General features: G+C 39.3%; 2 protein-coding genes across 11 annotated transcripts in view; one reads left to right on the plus strand and one right to left on the minus strand.

Moving 5' to 3' along the window:
* The window catches only part of LOC135945003 (proteoglycan 4-like), a 76,426-nt gene extending 56,795 nt beyond the window's left edge, over window positions 1-19,631 (minus strand). For 4 of the 10 annotated variants that reach the window (XM_065492340.1, XM_065492336.1, XM_065492341.1 and 1 more), the window contains exons 1-2: window positions 19,387-19,629; window positions 2,696-2,786 (exon numbers count right to left, since the gene is read on the minus strand). In XM_065492340.1, coding sequence (XP_065348412.1) covers window positions 2,696-2,786; window positions 19,387-19,443 — 148 coding nt within the window. In that variant the 5' untranslated portion in view covers window positions 19,444-19,629. Of the gene's footprint in view, window positions 1-2,695; window positions 2,787-19,386 lie in introns of all 10 variants that reach the window. The other 6 variants (XM_065492334.1, XM_065492339.1, XM_065492333.1 and 3 more) reach the window with 3 other exon arrangements.
* Window positions 19,632-20,883: 1,252 nt separating this feature from the next.
* LOC135946219 (cell death-inducing p53-target protein 1-like) lies at window positions 20,884-22,349 on the plus strand. Its single transcript, XM_065494345.1, has 3 exons — window positions 20,884-21,163; window positions 21,969-22,095; window positions 22,178-22,349. The coding sequence occupies exons 1-3, from the start codon at window positions 20,917-20,919 to the stop codon at window positions 22,284-22,286; spliced, it is 483 nt and encodes a 160-aa protein (XP_065350417.1). The 5' UTR covers window positions 20,884-20,916; the 3' UTR covers window positions 22,287-22,349.
* The last annotated feature ends 362 nt before the right edge of the window (window positions 22,350-22,711 follow it).

Below are 22,711 nucleotides of genomic sequence, written 5' to 3' on the forward strand. Positions count from 1 at the left end.
TTAGTTTTACCATTTGGGATCCTTGTGTAGAAAACAGGATGCTAAAAATTAAAATATAAGTTAGAAGGGTTGTAAAATTGTGGATTTTCCTATTTTTAACGTTTTAGGAACGGTCGATTAATTTCCGTAAAAAATCTCTGGAGAGTTTGTTAGAAATAATTATTTTTTTAGCTATGGACGGACACTAGGTCAAGGTCAAGTGTCACTCTTCTGTTAATTTTGATTTCTTATTAAATTTTTGGAAATGAGCACAGGGAGCCAGGTTGCAATATGTGTTTGTTCCCGCCGGTCAGAAGTCAATATGGCGTCGATATAATGGAGGCCAGTCAGGAGACAGTATCCAGCAGCCAATCAGAAGCGTAAAAAAAGAGGCGCGCCGACCGAATAATTTCATTCCCGCGTATTTAGTTACATTTCCTTTGGCCTGATGTGTCATCTAACGGTTGATTCACCAATTACCGGGCTATTTAGCTGTTGGTAAATAAATAATAACAAAAATATTAATTGTGCTGACAGTATTTTCTTGATAATTTTCCAAGCCAATTTCAATTTAGTCTGTAACTTTTCCGCCGTGCTCTACCAGACGCCATATTTGCGCGTCGCGTGAATCCGGCCCCCGGTGCCAAATACACTTTAAAACTGGGATCATTTCCGTTGAAAAATTCCCAACCCTACAAATTAAGTTACACCAAAAACTAGACATTCAAATTGAAGTGTTTTTATGGATTAATTCGCCAGCCACAAACACATTTAAAAACTATATTCTGGCGTTGCTCGGTGCCGGTGCAGCCAGTTGAGTGCAATTACCGCTCGGACCAAAACCACATTACTTTAAACTCATAGCGCACAGAGCACAAATAATGTAAAGGCGGTTAAAAGCCTGTTCGCAAGCCCTTTACACGGTTCGCCTCGCCTCGCCGAGAGCAAAGGCCGACGTTTACAACAAGCATTGCAAAACAAATCGGGCCGTGGGCGTTTATGTTGCCTGGCTGCCGAGCGCGCGTGTTACGCATTTCCGCTCGAAGAGTGCAACAATTTTCACCAGGCCTGCACCAACCGACCGCCGGCCATTTGCCCGCCGCAAATAATTTTCGCCGCTGCCAACGAGTGAGCAGCGTTTGCAGTCGGCGCCTCGTCCTCTCGCTGCCGGCGGCAGCGGCGGCGGACACATATTCAATGTCCACCTCTTACATCTGCCTTCTCTCTCCTTGAAAAAGAAGAAAAAAATCTACTCCGCATGTCAAAACAGGCGCGTTGGAACAAATTTAAAAGCGACGCCGGCGCAAACATTAATTTCCTGCCAACTTTTCGCTGGCGACACGAGAGTTTGTAATTAATTTTTACGCCTCGCCTTCTCGTTAATTGTGCTTTTTCGCCCTGCGGGGGATTTACGTGTACAAAATAATTATTTCCCTGCGAGTTACATTCAGTGGTTTACTTTATTTTTGCAACTTTAATTAGCGCAGATTGTATTTTCTACCAGGAAAGTGAAAAGGGTTATTAAAAAATGATTATCATTCGCTGATCAAAGAGAAATATCATACCTTTATGTACTTGGCTGTTATTTTTTGACGGTTTTAGTCAGTATAGAAAGTTTTCAACTATTAAAAGTGCGTAATTTGCTAAAATATAATTTATGGGAAAAATTATTTTCAAGTCTGTGCGTCTATAGTTGGTTAGGAAGAGTGTAGAATATTATTTTCTATGATTGGGATTTATTTTAAGGGTTTGCAAAACCCGTGTTTTTCCGGGATACCCACTGCATTGGAAAAAAACTGTTTTTAGAGTTTATTTTGCAATTTTGCGCATATTTTTACTGAAGATAATTAGGGATTTTTACAAAATCGGAATAGTAGCCACTGGTTTCACCAAAAGACCAAAAAATGTAACACTCATTTCCGATTTTTTCGGCGTGAAATGTGTCTTTTTCGGAATAAATGCGGAAAAACCACAAAACTGGTGGTTTTTACCAGCTGTTTTTTTTTGCACAAAATACCAGTGGTACATTTTTGCATCATTGCAAAATTGTTGTTCATTTGCATTTTAAATAAAAATTATCAAAAATCCAAATTTCCATTTTTTGCCAACATTGGGATCGCCAAAACTCGGGTTTGAGCCATCGGAATTACAAAAACTGCACACCGTTCGACTCATCTCAACCTCCCCTAAATAGACGATGGGTTTTAAAGGTGATCTGATCGCCCATAAACCCCAAATTCTTCAATTAAAAATTGATTTGTAAAAAAAATGCGATGGAATTTCTGGTTTTGCTATTTATATTTTTATTTTTAACCTTTTCACTATTTATAAAAGGTAAGAGATGGTAGTTTGGGGAAAATTTTAATTATTAATTTAAGAGATTTGTCAACAATAGAGCTATATTCTTTCCTTTAGGTCCAATTTTCTCATTTTGTTTAACACCTGAAAAAAATCCACTTTCAGAAGAAGACGTTTCTTGCTTTATTATGCGCCCTCGGGCATATTATTCCGTCTCTTCTGTACACCATTAATATTGATCAAATCTTGAGATGAAACTCGACACTCGCTAACGATCAAGATCATTTTTCGCTTGTTCCAGTACCAAATGGAATGGCGCATATTCCACTTAAATTTTTCTGCGAGAAAGGCTTTCAAGAACATTCCATTTTGCAGCACCGTTTTGCATCGCGTATTTTTTTTTATTTATTTACGTTACCTGAGGCCGACTGCGGTGGTCTGCGCACCACTTCCTGCCGCGGTCCTGTGTACTCGTGCCATCGGTACGTGCTTCTGTACTCGGAGTGCAGCTGAAAGCATACAAAATCATCGGGTTAGAAATATTTTATTGCAGTTGTGTTGAATTCTCTAGCTTCAAATGAAGAATTTAAGAAAAAAATAATAATAAACGAAATGTCACGGGTCACCGGACAAAATTGACACGAGGTCAAGCAAAATAAAATAAATCTGTCTTTATTAAAACATTGCGTCCTGTTAAAAGTGCTTTCAAGGGGTTTCTGGTGGTGCAATTATGAAAATAAGGTCTGCTTTGGATTCCTCTCGCTGAACACGATCGAACTAACACTACGTCAAGGTCAAAGGCCACTTCTGATAATTATTACAATTTTAGAAACGAGCTCAGGATTTTGGAAATTTGAAAAATGTGCTTAGTAGTTGCCTTCTGTGGAAATTTCAAAGCTATTTTCTTTTCAGTTTTCGAGAAATTGCAATTCAAATTAGAAAACAAGATTTTTTATATTTCGTGTTTTGAAAATGTTAGCTACAGATCTAAAAAATTAAAATAAAACGTTATAGAACTTTTGCAATTAATCCTTACTGTCATTAATAACAAGCATTTTAGCGGTAAAAATTGACTGAAAATATTTTTTATTTTAATTATTGTCAGGAACGAATCTAAAAAATTTTAGTTCCTGAAAGTCTTATTAATTTTGCGTGATCTTCCCAAAGATTTTATGTAAACCACATCGTACCCAGAATATGCAGAGCAATTTTTTCTGAAAAGTATTTGAAAAATTCATGTAAGGAAATTAATTTATTTTTCATTGTTTTATAACGAGTTTTCCTGACGGTTTGAATATCATATTTTGTGGTCAGAATATTCAGTTTATCGGATTTTTGAGCGATTATCATGAGAATTTGGACAGCCCCATTATTCTTCCTGGCGGAATATCGAAATAATGAATGCGCGGAATACATAGAGGAACCGTGCGACCGCAGCAAATAAATCAGCGGCTGGTATTTTTTTTCTTTTTTTTTTGGCTCGGATTAGTCGAAGAATTAGCATGAATTCTCGCACGCAACTGTTTGCCCAAGGGAATAAACATATTTGGCCGCGTGGAAAGGCAAGTGTGTAAATTCTAATCTCAAACATTAGTCGTACGGACGACCCAATTCGTAATCCGCGCGTCACAAAAGCGACACGAATTATTCATTCGGAGGGCTTTCTGTGCCGTGCGTGGACGAAATTTATGCGCCAAGATGCGAGCGAGTATTCCGGCTGCTCCTCCCGCACGGCCATAAATTGTGAGCCTTATATTGCACAACACGCGCGCTGCAAGCCACTTTTGGATAAATTCCGCCCGCGGGCAGATTCCGCTTTGCTGGCTGCATTAAGGTGTGCGCCTCGCAATTTACGACACGGAGCAGTTCACTGGCGGCAACTTAATTTCTGCACCACTCCACTCAGCGCCGAGGAGTGGAACTGTAAACTTTTGACTGCTTTAAGTGCTACTGCACACTTTAGCTCACATTTAACTGGAGCAAAGTGAGGCGCTATATGTAACGATTTAGGGATATATTTTATTTTTGCGCGAAATAAATATTTTTAATTTAGCCCAGAATGATTAAAGACTGTCTTTGACGAAGTTTCTGAGCACACCAATCGATTCTTGAGGGTCGAATTAGGTAAAGTGGATGATTTTCTGACCAAAAAGTTGAGCGCGACGTGCGTAGCACAAGTAGAACCTTTTCCCGCCAAAACAATATGAATGCTAGAAGTGCGCATGCGTCAGAGCTGGCTGGATCTGACAAAGAAGTCATTTGTAAAGGCGGTCTCTCTGCAAGTGCTTAAACGAACTCTGACGCATGCGCAGCTCTCAGATTCATATTGTTTTGGCGGGAAAAAAGTTCGAATGTCGCATTGGTTATTTTGGTTGGAAAAAACATCCATTTAACCCAATTCGACCCTCAAGAATCGATTGGTGTGCTCAGAAAATTGTCTTTAAATGGATAAAAAAGGTTTGCCTGCATAAATAATGAATGACTTATGCAACCTGAACGTTTGGTCTGCCCGACGGATTGCATAACTTTTATAATCTTGAGATTTTGAATATTTATTTTTGGCGGGATGTGCGTTGAAATTTTTTGTTCCCGCCGGTCATAACCAAGATGGCGTCGAAATGAGGAAAGCTTTGAGCTTTTCTCTTTTAATTCCTGAGCACGAGTGTGTTTCTCTAATCAGATTACCGGCGTAATTAAAATTAATCTATGCAATGCAAATTGTATCACAATTTTGTCCTATAGCCTCGCTTCTATTCACATCATATTCATTAGCGCGTTTCAAAGCCCCAGCCGACGCCATACCTCTTTACTGTTCAATTTTCGATTTTAACCAACTGGAAACTGGAGCATTGATCAAAGAGAAAACGATGAAGGCAGCTCAAGTGAATTGAGATTTTTTAATCTCTCTTTTTTCCACAAGTGCATGCAGATTATTGACAAAGGCAAAACAAAGCGTTGTTTCCATTGTACACAGACTGCAATAACGCTCGTCGTTTACCAATTTCCATTCATTACAGCTCGTAGCGTTTCCCAAGTAATGTAAGCAAAAAGAATTCCTTTGTGCGCAAATAAAACTGTATCGACGTTTGTCGAGGCCAATTGTCTTCTTTCCGAGCAAACTGTGCGGCAGGAGGGACACACGAGGCAGGGATTTGCATGTTCCTTGGGCAAAAGGACCACGCCCAGTGTGCGGAAAGAAAAATCGGCGAGACTTTCGCTCAAACGAACACGTCAAATTGAAAGGAGCCTTCGCGGCGGACGAACGATCGGTCGGTTGGTTTTATTGGCGTTAAAAATGTGCTCGCGCACAATACGAGCGAGAGCGTTCGCGGCGCATATACATACATTTTCCTAGCACCCGCGCCGTGCGTCTCACTCTCGCAATCCAGATTATATTTATGACCTTTTTAAAGCAGACTTCTCACGTGAAAAATGCTTCCGAGTTCCGTGACTCTCCGCCAGACAGAGATGAATTTGGATGAGGCTGAGTGGTTTTTCTCATTCTACAGGAAGTCATGAACAAGAATTGATCACGTTTTTTATTCTCAAGCTGTGAATTAGCAATTGAATCAACCCTCGAAAATTTGATTCAACAAGTTTTGGATTCGCCTCCAGCACCTCTTTGAAAGTTGGAATTGAGTTTAGAATTAAAGGCGATCGTTTTTTATCTGTCTGATTTGCTTTTAGACTCCAAGTGAGCACGAAACACGCAATTTTCAGACTTTGACCCGGGACACAGGCATTGAACCAACTAAACAGCTGTCAAACTCTTTACGCTTATAGAAAATTAAGACTTTTAAAACACCAAACAGTTCAACTTACATCGGAAAGTGAAATATCGGTATTTTTTCGATTTTAACAAATAAAAAGTAATATTATTGATCTGAAAAAGTTGTAGTTACCTTTCTCACCACTGACTTAATGTACGTTTCTGGCGTTTTCGGAACATTCCGAATTTTCCCCGAAAATTTTCTTGAAAGCACAGAGGAATGACATAGGATTTTTAATCACTGCAGCCGTGCCAGTGGTCATATCATCATTAAATTTTAAGGGAAATAATTAGTGTTTTACTACCGCAACCCCTAACTAACGCCCCTTCGATTTTCCACCCCTTAAAATGCACTTTTCGATTATTCAACTTATTGGGAAACTTGAAATTTGTTATGTAGAGTTGAAATTGACTCTTCAGTTTAATTTTCATTCAGGGTTGTTCATATTTCAGTAATAAAACCTCAAAACAACCCCCAATCACAAGAAAATGCCAAATCAGGTTGAAATTAAACTTGCTAGCGTCGATTTTTTTGTACGTTTGGGTTGTAAACTCGAAATTCATTTCATTATCCACTAAATTATCCCCAACTCATCCTCTCCCACTCCTCTAAACTCCCCCTAATAACAAAAAGTCTAAATTAGGCCAAATTTTATTCTGAAAATGTGTGTATTTTGCTTATTTGAGCGATAAGAGACACCTTCAATAGGCAAAAAAATTTAAACCTTCTTAAAAATGATAATTATTCCATTATTTTAGTTTTAAACGGTTTAAAAAGTTGCTCTTTCCAACGTCTTGATTTTATAGTTATGAAAAATCAAAATTCAAATTACCAGTTTGAAAGACAAAATTTATTTGATTTAAAATCTCAATTTTCTTGTTGATTTTTCGTATCTTCGCAATTTTCTTGGTTTTGTTATCAAAACCCAAGGGTTAAATCAAATTATACCGACAAGTTTTGGGCTGTAAAGATGATTTCAAGGACAAAAATGTTTCTCTTTGGATTTTTCATCTTGTTTAGATACGTAATCAGTTGCTGATATTTCCAAAGGGCTTGGGAATAATTCCATTATGAGTAATATTAATTTTCATTGAAGTAACCATCTAAATTTGACTTTTAATAAACTAAATAATCGTGTTAGAATTTTACAACCTACTAAAAACGCAAAGTTTTTTGCAAGAAATCGCTAGGAACAAATGGCTAAAAATATCTACAGCTTTTGAAACAAATAAAAATACGTTTAAACACAAATCCTCTTTTTTAAAATCTTTCCCATTTAATTAAAAAAATCAAGATTTACGAACAGTTTTAGAGATCACGCTTTCTTTAAAAAATGTTGATCATGCTCATTATTTTTATTTTTAAACTTATGTAACAATTTGGCCGAAAAACCACCTGGACGTTTTTGCGCATTTTGTGCAAGAGAGTGTCAATAATATCCACTCACATCACAAGTCAGCACTAGCTGTGCAATAAATATTCGTCAATATTTTCCGCCTGACCGGTGGAGAGCACTACTTCTTCTTATTTAGTGCGCGGTTCGGTTCGGGCCCGGCATCGACCTGCAGCCGTTTGCGTCACTCCGTGTCAGCGCCGAGGCAATTTCTTCCGCGCACTGGATTAAGAAGGAAAGCTCAAACAAATGCAGAATCCGTACATATGAGAGTTGGCTGAGTGAGGGGCCTCGCTGGCGGCGGGTGGCTGCCGGGCCGACGCTCGCAAATGAAAATATTGCTTACAGGGGAGTTGGCTGGCAAGCAACCAGCCAAATTCGAGACAAAGCGCCGATTTTTCAGCCACCCTAATATGGAGTTTTTGCCGCCGTGCGGGAATTATTGTCAAACGACAACGGTGGCGGCCATAAATCTTAGCTCTCTCGGCCAATAAAGAAAGCCGCCGCGAGAGAAATCGAGATGAGCTGGCGTGTCGTCGAGAGGGTTGTAAATGGTGCGTCAAAATTCTCGAAAATGTCGCATGTTGGGTCGTAGCAGAACGAATGACCGCAATTTCTGGCTTTATAAAGAGAATAAAGAGGTGAATATTAAATTTTTACATGTCTAACAGAAACAGCTGACGTGAGTTGAATCTAGTTAATGTCAAAAATCTATTTCTGAATGTTAGACCGGCTTCCAGGGGGAAATATTTTATTTTCTGTGTTTTCGATCTTTATGTCAGACGGTCTTTAGTGCATCGTTTGGTAATTTACACTAATTAATGGAGGCTTTTTAATTATTTTTATTTTATAAATTAAAATTATCTTATGTTTTGTGTATGTAAATGTTTCAAACAATGAACAGAGGTTTATCTTCTTGAAGTTTTTATCTCATTAGCGATAAAAAAATGTTAACAATACAAATGGCCGAGATGAATTTAATCCGCGTGACGATTGACGTTCTTGAAACGAAAATTCCCAGTTTTTTATATAGTTAAAAGCTGCAATTAACATCCAAAGAGCTAATTTTCAAACTCATTTTGAACCCGCATTCAGATTCTGGCCCCTACTATAGTTTTAGTTTGCTTATTTTTTTACTCTACGATCTACAATTAAAAGAGGCCAGAGGTTTTTGACAAAGAGCAGAGTTAATTGAAAAATCACGACGCAAGTGTAACATTTTCTCGTACCTCCTCAAAAATTAAATGGCCTGAAACGTGTCTAAAAATTTACAATCAACCTAACGAAAAATTATTTTGTAAACATTATTGCAGAAAATTATTATGAGTAAAATTTGTAAAATTTGAATTAATCTTCTTAGACATGCAAATTTTGTTCATAAATTTCTTGCGCAAGAATTGAAAGAAATGAATTTTAATCTATTTTTCCCCTGTGAAAATCTAAAATTTACGGTCTGTATGGTCAAAATTTCCACTATTGTGCAGATTTTTTCATTTAAATAATTGCTATTTGCTGCCTAAATTTATCCAAAAATTTCTCTCTGGCAATTTTTCAAGTAGAGGTCATGAGCAAATAATTAGAAAATTATTGAAAAACTGAGGTGCAAACATTTTCTGCTAGAAACTGGTTACAATTGAAAAAACGCCTAATTTAAAGCAACCCTGAAATTAATTATCCAATAATTTTCAGTTAACGTTAAAACCACTTGCATGGAAACAATCCTAATATCAAATTTCCCCCTAATTAACTCCCCAGATCACCCGTTTAATTACAACTTCATTTCCCAAGCGCTGCCGCGCCGACACTGCCGCACATTCGCAACAAACTCATTAGACTCCATTAACCGGACCAACAGCATGTTTGGCAATTCAAACGAAGAATCAATTCGATCGCAGTTTGAGCCAGCCTTGAATGCAGAGTGTGTTGCACGGCAATTAGCCGGGCGGACATTAAAATGGCGCCGCCGGGCTGGAATTCGCTCGCAAATTGCCCGAATGATGCATAAGGTCCATTAAAGGCGGCTCGTTTGACGAGGACTATACCGAGCACCGAAATTTGCTGCTCCGAAGTGCTTTAATTTGGCCCAAACCCCTGGCTTGATGCATGGTCGCCGCTCCGCGGAGGTGATAAAAGGCTGGCGAGACGCACGAGGGCCTCTCAGAGACACGCGGGAATCGATTTCCCAGCAAAATTCGGCGCAATGACTCCGGCGATCATCTCTCGCCGTTCAGTTCATCGTAATTGATTTCGAGGGGACACTCCGTAAGTACTTGCCCACTCAGACCAATCGTTTCGATTCTTCTCGGCTGTGGCAGAATCATTTACTATATATATACAAACCTGGGTTCGACAAAAGGGCGGACAATCACGAAAAATATTATTTCGTACAACAGATCGAGATTTGTTCTTGTTGGTTGTTGGTCGCAGAACCCCACAAATATTGGTTTATTTTTTAAGAACAGTATTTTTCCATAAGAATAAGAATCAGCTTCTTTTTAACAAGTGTTGTTTTTTGTGAGCCGGATCAGCAGTAATAAAACTGCAGATAATTTTGGAATATTTTGTGGCTAGAAAATTTCTTTCTGGTGCATATGGATAATTTTTTAATAGAATTTATTTCGACTGCGTATAAGACACACGGATTGCTTATTATTAGTTTATTTTCAGATTGGCAATAAAAAATTCAGCACACCAGTTGTATACGCCCTTAGTGTTCGAAGCCGCCAACAGATGGCGCCACCGTATACTTTAGTAATAAATTTAATTTTAAGGCATTTCCGCTGCGATTTCAGACTCAATCCTGCCAATGTGCATTCTTCACTAAATATGCTTTCATTAGACGTGTTGAAAACCAAAATCGGTTCAGCCAATCACCGTAGAATCGTGGAACACTATTATATTTAAATATAAAATCTTTTCCACCGTTTCTACGATGAATGGCTGGACTGATTTTGGCTTTAAGAACATCAAAAGAAAACATAATAAGTGAAGAACGCACGCATTGACAGGACAGAGTCTGAAATCATAGCGAAAGTGCCTCAAAATTAAATTTATTACTAATGTATACGGTGGCGCCATCTGTTGACACAACTGGCGTAAAACTTTTGAAACCCTCAGCTGCCTATTTCAATGCAAGTTGAACGCAAAACCTCTATTTACTATACACTGTTTTTCGTGCCTCTCCTTTTAGGTTAGGGAAAAACACTATATCAAATCGTTATCTTTTTCATTTACGTAAATTTGTTTATCTCAAATATAAATCCAAGTACATCTCGATATCAAGAAGAGCGATTGGACGAATTAATAAAATTACCTTGGATGCAATCCCTCTTAATATTTTAAACTTTCCATACATACATACCCCCTCGAGCTCTTAAGCTTGTTTCTTGACCGCGGTGGTAAATGACCCATCAAATTTATTATATCAAAAGTTTATTTTCAAAGTAGTGCACAATGCTGTGAATTATGAAGTAGAGTCCCGGCAGGGCGGCTTGGAATCATGGTCTGGGCAGAGGGGTGGCACGCGGGTAATCTAACTTTTGCTTCATTTGCATAGCAGACGGGAGCCGGGCCAAGTAGTGTGTATTTGCACAAGCTAAAGAGAGGGCAACCGCATTCCGGGAAATAAGGCGCGCAACGAAACGACAACTAAGATAGGAACTTCACCACCCGTGGGCGGGGCGCAAAGGGATAATCAGCCCTTTTGATGAAGGCTCATACATTGAAGACAAATTTGTTGCTTGTTCACTCAGCACTCAGTGAACTCATTCGGCTATGAAGTTTGACGCAGTGGCAATTATGACATAATTTTGATATTCAGCGCAGTGTCAATAAGGCACTAGGAGATATATTTGAGCATTTCAGGGGTCTTTTACTGGTTGTTAGTTTAGTGACTCGAAATGCTCAATTAGCTCAACGGGCTGGTTTTCACACCTTTCCAGCGGCTTTAGGGACAGATTTCTGACGTTCCAATCAAAGGACTCGGTGTGGAAAGGTGAAAAGAGGGCCACATTGTGCCCAAGTTCCTCTGCGCAGCCACTTGGGCACCATCATGTTGTATAGCGCATGGGATTTGCTGAGCAGTGGATAAAAAATCTCTAAACTCAAAAGAGGAAGCTTGTCTTTACTTTTAATTTAAATTGCTTACCATCCGGTTTTTTCACCACTGGTTTTTACCACTCAATTTTTACCAATTTCTTGCAAGAAATGAATTTATTCCATATTTCCACTGTGAAAATCTAAAAATTGCGGAGTGGTCGAAATTTTCTCTACTGAACAGATTTTTTTCTTTTCAATTGTTAATTGCTGCTTAAATTTCTCCAAAAAATTATCTCTGACAATTTTTCAAGTCGATTTCATGAGGAAATAATCAGAAAATTATTGAAAATTGAGATGCAAACATTTCTAGCAAGAACCTGGTAAAATTTGAAAACAAAAAACTTTTTTAACACTGCAATGGCATTTTTAAAAAATGCGGATTTTTGCAACCCTGATTTAAATTACTCCCCCCATCAGGGAGTTCAATCCAGCATAATTAAAAAAATAATCAAATTTATTGAATAAATCCTTGCTCTGGTTTTTTTTTCAAGAGGTTACTTGATGAGCAGCAAAAACGGAAATTAAGGAGAAAATATCTCGTACAGTATGCAGCAGCTGTTTCGAAAATATTTTATGTGCAAGGGATTTGAACCCAGCACTGGGCATGAGAAACGGGCGACTCTGCACTCACAATCAGTTGCTGAGAGCAATCAAAAAGAGAGCATGTCAAATCCCCTAAGTGATAGCTTTCCTCTCGTGTGCTACAAAACGTCCTCTTATAAAATTCACGAGCCTGAAATTTCCATCCAATTTATGAGAAGTTCGTATCAAAAAAAGGAGAAAATTTATATTAACGCATTTTTTAAATGTGGTAGCGGGAAAATTTTTCTCGTGAGCAGCGGGGTCCAGATTTACGATAAAATTGGTTCATATTGCGCAGATCCAAGATGGCGTCTGAATGTGGGAAACAAAAAGCTCTCGTTGGATTGCCGTACGAGTGTCAAGAGTTTGTTTTTACGATCCAAAAGACACAATTAGTACAAATTATGTCACAATATTGACGAAAACTTGTTTTTTTTCGCGCAATTTCACCGTTGACCGTTTTTTCGCGCCAGACTCCACCGGACGCCATATCTGCGCGTCGAACGAATCTGGCCCCCACTGCTCGTGAGCAAAATATCTACGGTTAAAAATGTGTTTGGCAAGGACTTACACTTTTTTAAGGGCACAAGAATATTAAATTTTGATTAATACGCTCTCAAGAGTAAAGACGTTTAGTAGTTCATTCATTTTATAGCAGATTGGTGTGTTTCTGTTTTTCAAGAAATAATACATCACCTCCAGAATGATAGATTGAGCGGGATTTAGATCCAACGAACGGCCACGTTCCTGTGATCCTGTACACACGCCGGTGCAAATGTTTTTGTGATCGGGTAATGTGCAATCCTTATTCGAAGGCGCGCAAGGTGTGGCCAATCACTCTGTCAGAGGCCGAGCAGATAAACCGTGTGTAAGGGCTGTTCCTCGCGCGTATCAAAAACGACCAGCCGTTTCCCCCGGGGACTTGGATGGCTCGTTCTTTTTCTGCCTCGACTGCAGCCAGCCAACCCTTTTCTCCCGGCCGGTTTTTCACGTTCGACCTTACCAACGGACTGAACGGACGCATTTTGCTGCTATTTCTCAACTGTGCACGCCGGAGGAGCCCGGCCGGCAAGAAAAATGGCGAAATAGCAATTCCGGTCAGTTCGGGTGCCTTCGGGCGTGGAAAACTGCGCCGGCTGCATTTTTCGCGACGTCGCGAATCTGTCGCAAATATCGCACACGTGGAAATTTAATACCTCGACTCGAGTGCGGGGGGCGAAGCTTTTCAACGAAGGACTTATTCCACTTGAGGTATACATATGCAAATAACTTTTATAAAGACTCTTGGTGTTTTTCCAGCTATGGTATTTTAAGCGGCTTTTATTTCAAAAATGGTTAAAATAAAAAAGGTTTGAGTTGCGATTTTGCTGGGCAGTTGAATTTTTTTCTTGAGCTTCCAAACAAATTATTTCAAGCCTAAAATATGATTTGACCTGTACTCCAGTGCTATAAAATAATTTTTTGAGTATGCCTGTTTCACAGAAATTTTTATTCTTTTTGGAGAAGGAAAAAGGAAATGTTAGATCGGTCTCGGATTTTGCATATTAATCGAATCAGAAATTTTTATCAAATAAACTTCCTCTAAAGGAAAAATTCAAATGAACAAGGCAAACATTTATTTCATCTTTGTCTAAACTCAAAAGGGATAAAAATAATACTTAGATCAAACTCGTTAATGATATTTTTGCACTTTAATTTTTATTATTTAAGATCAAAATTGGAGTAAATTGAAGGCTTTCTCAGAAAATAAAATGAAACTTCCAATTATATCCTGAACTGCGTGGATTGTTTTGAAAAAACGCACTAAAACAAATTAAATTTTATAAATTATCTAAAGCCGGCTCCGAAAATCAGCCTATAATTTACAGCCCTCGTTTTCAAGCTCTCTATTTTTCATTAGTTGGAATTATTTGGCTCCAGCACCATTTTCACAGGGTGATAGAGGAGATCTGGTAGGCACCAGTAATAAAATGGCAGTAAAATTATAATGGGAGGCGGCTGCAAAATGGATAGCGAGCTGTCAGTCGTAAAATGGGTGAATTAAATGGAGCTCCAAGCCGATCAGCCTGCTGATGCTGCTGACTATATTCCTTTGCTAGGCATGAACATTAATAATCAGCCCCGGGAAAATTTAATTAATGACCACGATTTTCCTGGCAGTCCGTCAAAGCGTCAAATTACTAATCAAAAGGGAAAATAAAAAATAGTGTCCAAACGAGTGTGGATAAAAAATTACCCTGTGGAACGAAGAGTGCATTATTTGTTTAAAACGTTGTCATGCCCAGTGTGTGTGTGTGTATGTCTGTGTCTGTTTTTTGCGGGTGAAGCTGCAAAAGTGAGGGTGGGCGAGAGGGCGCAAGGCGCGGGCGACGGGCTAATTGAATGCGCGTTTGACGATATACATACAAACATATACATATCCGCTTCGGCGCCGTGGATTTTGCAGTGAGCGTCGCGCTAACACACTCGTGAGCGGCTTGTATATATAAATAAAATTTTTGTCCCCAACAATTCCACTGTGCATTGCCAGTCAATTTTGTTTTTCGCTACTGGCGAAATGGAGTGCGGCTGCCGATGCCGAGGGGATCGTTGCGTTGCTCCATTGACAGACGGCCGGAATTGTGTTTAATGAACTTAGCACGAACGTCAGTCTACATTAGGGGAATTGCTTTATCTGTCTGATGAATGCTGTTAGGACTCAAAATTTGCGCCTCTACTTTGCGTCACATGTATCTCTTTTCCACATTTTGTATAGTTAGAGATTTTGGATAGATTTTTTTTATAATATTTTAACTCCTTTAATCCCCTGATTGGTTGATTTAATTATTTTATAACGCTGAAATTACTCTTTACAATAGGAGAAATCAAAATAGGGATGTTTCCTTCAACTTTTGGCACCCAAGTTTTTGATGTGCGTGGAAAAACTGTAATTTTTGCTGTCAAAACAGCTGAAATCGGTTGCCGAAAGAAGGGGGAGTAACCAAGGGAATACAATATGGCGGCGCAGACACAGCAGGCAAGAATGCACGGCTCGCGGCTCATATATAGGGGGCGTGGTGCGCATCCATATTGTATTCCCTCGGTTACGCCCCCCTCTTAGGCTGCTTTGACCCCCAAACATTTCAAAAAATCGGCCAAAAAATACAGTATTTTTAATACCAGAAACCCGGTAGAAGGAAACATCCCTAATGGACAATTTGCTCAAAAAAATACGAAAATGAACAGGCTACAGAAGTGAAAATCTACCAAAGTACTTTACGGGTTCTGATTTTTTTTTAATTCTAACAAAACAACAATCGCTCCATAAAAGTCTCTAAATTTAGGCTTTGTTTGGAAAAATAGCTCCTTAATGGTGACAAATGAATGCAAAAAAAATAGTAGATAATGTATATCTCCTCCATCACTTAACTCGGTAAATCAGGTCAAGCTAAACGAATTAAATATAGGTGAGCCAACTCAAACGTTCCCTTTGGAGTTTATTTAATCAAAAGCTGGTAAACGAGAATATATAAATTCTAAATTACACTCACTGTAAAAATACAATTTCCCAATTATAGAGGTAAAAAAACTAGAATTTTAGTACCAGGGAACATGCAGTATTTCGATTCAACTTATTTTTCCAAACAAGTTTTGAGTGACAATAATAAATTTTTAATATTACTTTTTCTGTCTGCGCTGCGACGTTTCCTGTTATCGTTTCGATTCAGAATGCAAGCAAGTTTGTCTCTATGCGCAAAAATCTGGGACGTTTTGCGAATTCCACACACAACTTCATGCCTTGATAAACTTGAGCTGAAGGAACGCCGCGACGCGACGGAGCAAAAAAATAATAAAAATCTGCAGCGCGCGCGATGGGTGTGTGCGGGAACAATTTTGGCGCGTGGCCAAAATGCCATCCGCCGGGCAAGAGGGCCGTTTCGCTGCCGTTTGTACCTGACAATAATTAGCGATTTATCTTCCAGACCGTGAGTGGGAGGACTGCGTACACACCAGAGTGTCGGCCGCCGAGAATCCCGGCGGCCCGCATTGCTCTCCGCACTCCACCATAGACATGTGTGTGTGTGTGTGTGTTCAAGAGAAAACGCTGAATCTTTTTTTTCCTTGGTGACCGTATATAAAATGTGCGGAGTTATGAGGGCTTTTCACTCCCTTTTCTAAGCTCGAGATCGTGAAAACGGCATGAATGAACGCAAATTTGTTTGCTTCATCAGAAATTATTGAACTTATTGGGCGCATTTTATTCCAATTTGATGGAAATTAGAGTATAGAAAATTAAACCGGTTTTCTTGCCTAGAATCAAACTTAAACAGGGTTGCAAAATATGCATTTTTTATATTTCTACGAGTTTTTTTTGTGCAATATTTGCACCGCAGTTTTCAATAATTTTCTAATTATTAGCTCATTACCTCGACTTGAAAAATTGTCAGAGAGAAATTTTTGGAGAAATTGAGGGAGCAAATGGCAATTTAAAAGAATAAATTTGCACAGTAGAGGAAATTTTTACCACTCCGACCGCAAATTTAAGATTTTCCAAGAGGAAAAATGGAATAAATTAATTTCTTCCATTTCTTGCGCAAGAAATTGGTTATAAAACTGGATCAATCTGGATGGTAAAGCAAATAAATCCAACCCTGAGCTTTAAATAAATTTGGAATTCCTTCAAATCGACTCCAGTGCTTGCAGAAAATAAGTTTTTTTTATTTAGAATATCTCAAATTGGTTTATTTTTTCTTTAGAATGCTTTGAATTTTCAACCTAAATCCCAAGATTTTAATGAGCATAATTTTCAAAGAGTCACCTTCTCATTTTGTGCTAATTGTAACTAATTCTAAAGAAATTTCCGCCAGTCTGCATTTTCCACGCCCGTCTACCACGGTGAAAAGGCGGCGCCATCCTAATTTCTGTCGTCTCTCTCTCTCTCGTAAAAAATAAAAACAAGAGCTCATATATCCTGTCCCACACGTACATATTGGAGCAACCACACCCATTAATCATCGACGGAGTGCACGTGTGCGAAAATTCGCAATTGACAGGTGATGAATTAGGCTTTGGTTGAAAACGGGGTTGCGATACATCCGCTTGTTCGACGGCCGCAGCTCTCAAAAACTTTTTCATTCTGCGGATTTTTGTGCAGGCATTGATTGATAAATGAAAAATCAAATGGTACTTGACGTGCAGACAACATTAGCCACCACTGCCAGGGATTTTACAAAAGAATACGGCCACAGCAGTGCTGCTAAAAGCTAAAAGCAGGCCCGGATAATTGTCGATGTGACGGACGCGGCTGCAATTAAAAAAAAAATCGAATCTAAAAAAGTCGATCAGTCTAAAAAAAGACAATGTTGGTGATGATTCTCAGGGGAGCCAGTTAAATGTTTTGGACAGAAAATGGCAGCCAATTTAATTTACGGAGCTCACATTAATTTCAATGGCTTAATATTTGAATTGTTTTATTTAATCTTCTTGATTGACACTCAATAAAATAATTCCTAAGGATTCAGTTGAAGCCCTAATTGACTTTTTGAGAAGATTGGTTGTGTCTCCTTACTTGAAATCCAATTTTATTTCACAACAAAGCGTTTCCCTAAAAGGTTTCATACGCTAATGGACAGATCTCGACGAAAGGAATCGAAATCTGCCAAAAAAATGTGGTCATGCGCAGGAAATTTTACGAAATATTTGAAAAATTTGAATTTTGGATTATTGCAAACTGTAGAAAAAATTGTTTAATTAATAATTTTTAACTGTCGCCCTCTATCCAATGCAACAAAACTTTGTTTATATAAGATTTTACATAAAAAAGAGAAATTCTTCTCCGCACAAATCTCGTCTTGAAGTGTTTAAAATTGAATGCAGCCGTGCTGAAAACGCAACCGAAATGTTGTTTTACTTTCGCTCTCACCAGCAGCCCTCTTTCTGCTGGCGTAGCACCATTAAAAATTCATTTCCATCTTTTTACGAGAGAAAAATCCTGCGGCAAATCTGACTCGGCGGTGGGTGGACGTGTTTGTGTACCGAGAGCAAACGCTCGCGCGCACGCCACCACTGACGCACGCAAAGCAGCGAGCGAAATAGTTATTAATCGTCTGTAAATTACACGCGGGGGACTGGCGCGATCGCCAAATAATAATTAATCGGCAAAGGCGGATATACGCGCGCGTGATTTTGCGCCGCAGGCAAAGGTCAGTGCCAACTTTGCTGCATCAGCTGATTGGAAAGGCAAAGGTTTGCTTTTCTCTCTATATTTTTTTCTTCCTGCTCTGAAAGAGCAGCTCTGTCCTGTCAGATTTAGGTCAACTGCTATCCGTTTGAGAAAAAATAAAAAATAAATCCCACAAAGAGATAGATGAGTTTAGATGACCGCTGGAAAATCTATAGTATTTTTTTTAATTTTCTTGTTTTCAATCGTCCAAGAAAAGGCTTTCACTGGATGGGAGTTGGAGGAAAATGAGATGTTAATCATCGTCGTGTCATAATGTTTTCTTTCTTACCGTGAAAAGCAGAATTGAACGAGAACAATTCGGATTTCTTAGCAACGTAATTTTTAAAAATCCTAGAAAATAATACGTCTGTGTTTTTTTACAATTATACCGTCGGATTTTGTGGAGAAATTAAATATTATTATATTACTTTGCTGCACCCTCCCAGTGATCTGATTTTTTTCCTTGCAGTTGAACGTCCATCCCATTCCCATTTATTTATTTTTTAATATGGCAATTTTTTGTTTTAAAACAATTTTCGTATTTTATTAAGAGCTATTCATTCTTGGACTTGCATCAGAATTAAACATTTTATCATTTTTAAATATACAGACTGGTTCTTTCATAAAAACGAAAAAATTCACTTGATTTAATTATTCAGGTCTTTCAAATTTTGACGCATAAAAAGGATTTGGCGTGAAAAGCGAAAAAGAGTTTTGGTTATTCATTCTAAATCCAGAACAATGTGACAGGCTATTTTTGCTGCAAAAGAAGCCTTTCTAGGTGAAAAGTAAATAAACATTTTCTGTGGTATGCAGACGAGGGACAATCTAAATGCAAATTAAAGTGAAAAATAGGTCTGAAGCAATTTTCCCATCTTCTCTACGCACTAGAGAGAAACAAAAGAGAGGAGAAATTTTGGCGAATAGTGCCGCAGCAGTTAATGCACCTCGGCCATTGCAGGCAGAGCCCCGCAGAGAACGCACCCTGTTAGGGGCGCCGCCCCCTCGTTCCGTCTTTTACGGTCATTCAGTCGAGGACATAATCTGGGAATGCCGTGACTCACCTTGTCCACGGGCATGGAAGGGCACGCGCGGCACAGGTTCCAAAAGGAGCCGATCATGGGTGCTGCTGGCTGCTGGCGTCTCGCGAGATAAAAAAACAGCCCTGCCTGCGTGGAGGGTGCACCGGGGGTGAGAGCAGAGCAGATAGAGAGCGTTGGCGCCCGAGAGAGCGAGCGAGCCGGCCTAGAGAGCGGACGAAATGCTTTTGGCCATGGCCACTGCGCCACTACCCCTGCTTGGCACGCGCTCGCTCGCTCGCTCACTCGCGGCCGCCCCCTCCCGCCCGGTCTGCCCTCCAATCGATATCAGTCTTGCTTCTCCCCGTCAGCCCCGAGAGTGCATTGCATTACTATGCCGGCCGCCGCTCGTTCATGCAGCATAACACACACGCCGCAGCACGCGACACACGACATACACACACTCACTCCTTTCTCCAGGCCGGGCGTCGCCGCCGCCGATGTTCCTGCTGCTGCTTATGCGGCTCTCGCATGCAACAAGCGACCGCCGGCGTGCGGGGGAGGCTCAATTCAACCCTTTTTACTATACATACGGCCGCACATATTGGACTTCGGCTTTGGCTTCGCATCGAATGTTATTGTATGGCCTGGTTGCACTGCAATTTATTTCAAATCAACTCTAGTTTCTACAAGGGAACACAGCGTACAATATATAAATACAGATTCCCCCTGGATCGTTTCATTGTAGGAAATGATTTCCTCCGATTTCGCACAACATAGAAATGACAGAATTTTACTGATACAAAATTTGAATGAAAACTAAAAGTTTAAAGACCGTCTTTGACGAAGTTTCTGAGCACACCATATGATTCTTAAGGGTCGAATTAGGTAAAGTGGATGTTTTTTCCGACCAAAAAGTCGAGCGCGACGTGCGAATCTTTTTTCCCGCCAAAACAATATGAATGCGATAAGTGCGCATGCGTCACAGCTGGTTTACAGAGTTCTTTGTCAGATCCAGCCAGCTCTGACGCATGCGCACTTCTCGCATTCAAATTGTTTTGGCGGGAAAAAAAGTTCGCACGTCGTGCTAAAAAAATATCCACTTTTTTACCAATTTCGAACCTTAAGAATCGATTGGTGTGCTCAGAAACTTCGTCAAAAATAGTTTTTAAGTTAAATAGAAGTCGACAAAGGTGCTGTCCAGGAGGTAGACAAAGCCAATCCAATTAGTAAAACAAATGCATCACAAAAATGAAACTAAGAAATCTTGCTTGAGTGTAGGAATGAATTTATTTTTCTACATTACCACTGCAATAGAATAGACACTAATTTCTCAGGAATTAAAACACTTAAAAAAAAATGAAATGTATATACAGTTTTAGTTTCTTACTCACGCACAATATACGTCAGACTATTGTTAATTTTCAGGTATTGCGTCAATACAGAAGCGCAAGTAGTATATAGCTTTACGTTTCCGCTTATCAGTCACATATCTCGGTAGGTATATAGCCGTCCAGTTTTCAAAGCAGTGATTCACTTGCAGGCCTTCAGTAAGTGCTAAACCACATTCCGAAGATGAACCCTCCGCCCTACGAAGGCACAACGGGCGAAAAGGGCCAGCAGCCGGGGGTGTACCCTCCCACCGGCGAATTCAGTGGTGGACCACCGCCGCCCATGGGCTTTCAGCAGCCTCCGTATCCGCCAGACACCCAGGCCCCGATTATGCCTCAGCCCAACAATCCTCCACCTCAGCCTCCAGGAGTGGTTATTACGCAGCAGCCAAGCGGGACAACTACTGTCCTCCATGTTACCAGAGGTCCCCGTGAGTGCCGAAAGTCTATAATAATTACCTCTATCTAGAGTGAAGGAAAAATTTTATTTCAATTTGAATCTTAATTTTTGATAGCACTCATTTTTTCCCTCTCCTAAGGGTTTAAAAATTTGTTTTTAAAATTCTTTTGATTGAACTCCCTTTGACAGGAATTCATAAAACATTATAATTTTATCAATATATAAAAGATAACGTTTTTTTGGTCAGACCAATAGTCTTATGGATCTGTGCCCTTTCTGAGAGGTTTAATCTTTGAATATCTTTTTTAAAAATAAATCATAAAATTTATTTATTTAAGAGTTCGTTAATGTCCATCTCCTTCTTCGTGTTTTGTTCCCGCCGACGTCGAAACAGACTGGGTTCAGGGGAAAGATTCTACTATAGGGTGAAAAGCTTAAAAGGAAAGGGGAAGAAAAAAGAACGCCGCAAGTATTGGAAGAGGGTTGTTTATAAAAATAGGAGTAATTGAAAAGTTGTTCAGGGCTTTCTATCAATTATTTGCTGTTAAATTGTATATTTCGATGCATTTCTACAATCACACCAGTGAATAAGGGCATTTAAATATTTTTAGTAAATTGAATTGGCAATAATTGTTATTTATTCAATCAGCTCCTAGAGATTTTAAAATTATTGATTGATGAAATCATACAGGAACCATTCTTTGATATTTGTTTTGACGCTCTAAGATATATGAGTAGATCCGAGAACCTTGGTGTGACTAAAGTCCACGGTTTTATTAATCAATAACAAATTTGGTGCTTTCCCAGAACATATAAAAATTCCGACTTTATTACAGATAACGCACTGCCACCTGCTTCATCCCGCTACGAGTGTCCTTCGTGCAAAGAGGACATCCGCACCAGGGTCGAGTACAAAACAGGAACCAAAACGCACATAGTGGCCCTTTGCTTGTGCCTTTTCGGGTAAGCATTTTCTTCCTTTCTTGCCAGATAGGTTATCTGCGTGCGTATTTGAATTGCGACTAATCTCATTGTCTTCCACTAGCTGCTGGTGCTGTGTACCCATTCCTTATTTATGCTCCAACGACTGCAAGGACGCGCATCACTACTGCCCGCACTGTGCCGCGTACATCGGCACCTCGGCTAAAGGATAATCTTTGTTACGCTGAAAATTAAAGACTCAGTGGGTCCACTGATGATTTCTGCTTAAGATATTGCAATTTAATTATAAATTGGTGAAAATGTAAAAGTAAAAAATTGATATTTTAACGTTAATTAATTCTGGGCTTAAAAAAGCAAGCAAGCGTTGCAAAATATAATTTAGGAAGACAAAAGGTTTTGGAAATACAAAAAAAAACACCGCGATAAAAAAAATCTAAATGCACAAAGCATTTTAGAATAGGCGACCCTTATAAGGTAAATAAGTCGACAGTGGCCCTGTTCAGAAGGAAGACAAAGCCGACCAAAAAGCATCACAAAAATGACACTAAAAATTCTTGCTTTCTCATGTACGCCTTGCATAAGGAGGAAAACTGTGCCTCCGAACAGTCTTCCGCTGCGGGTTGCATATCATTCTATT

The sequence above is a fragment of the Cloeon dipterum genome, chromosome X (assembly GCF_949628265.1).
Source record: "Cloeon dipterum chromosome X, ieCloDipt1.1, whole genome shotgun sequence".
NCBI lineage: Eukaryota > Metazoa > Arthropoda > Insecta > Ephemeroptera > Baetidae > Cloeon > Cloeon dipterum.

Excerpts from the sequence above, each read along its gene's own strand:
- LOC135946219 (XM_065494345.1), top strand. The coding sequence starts at position 20,917 with ATGAACCCTCCGCCCTACGAAGGCACAACGGGCGAAAAGGGCCAGCAG. Across the intron at positions 21,164-21,968 it reads CCATGTTACCAGAGGTCCCC|ATAACGCACTGCCACCTGCT; the intron begins GTGAGTGCCGAA and ends ACTTTATTACAG. Across the intron at positions 22,096-22,177 it reads CTTTGCTTGTGCCTTTTCGG|CTGCTGGTGCTGTGTACCCA; the intron begins GTAAGCATTTTC and ends GTCTTCCACTAG.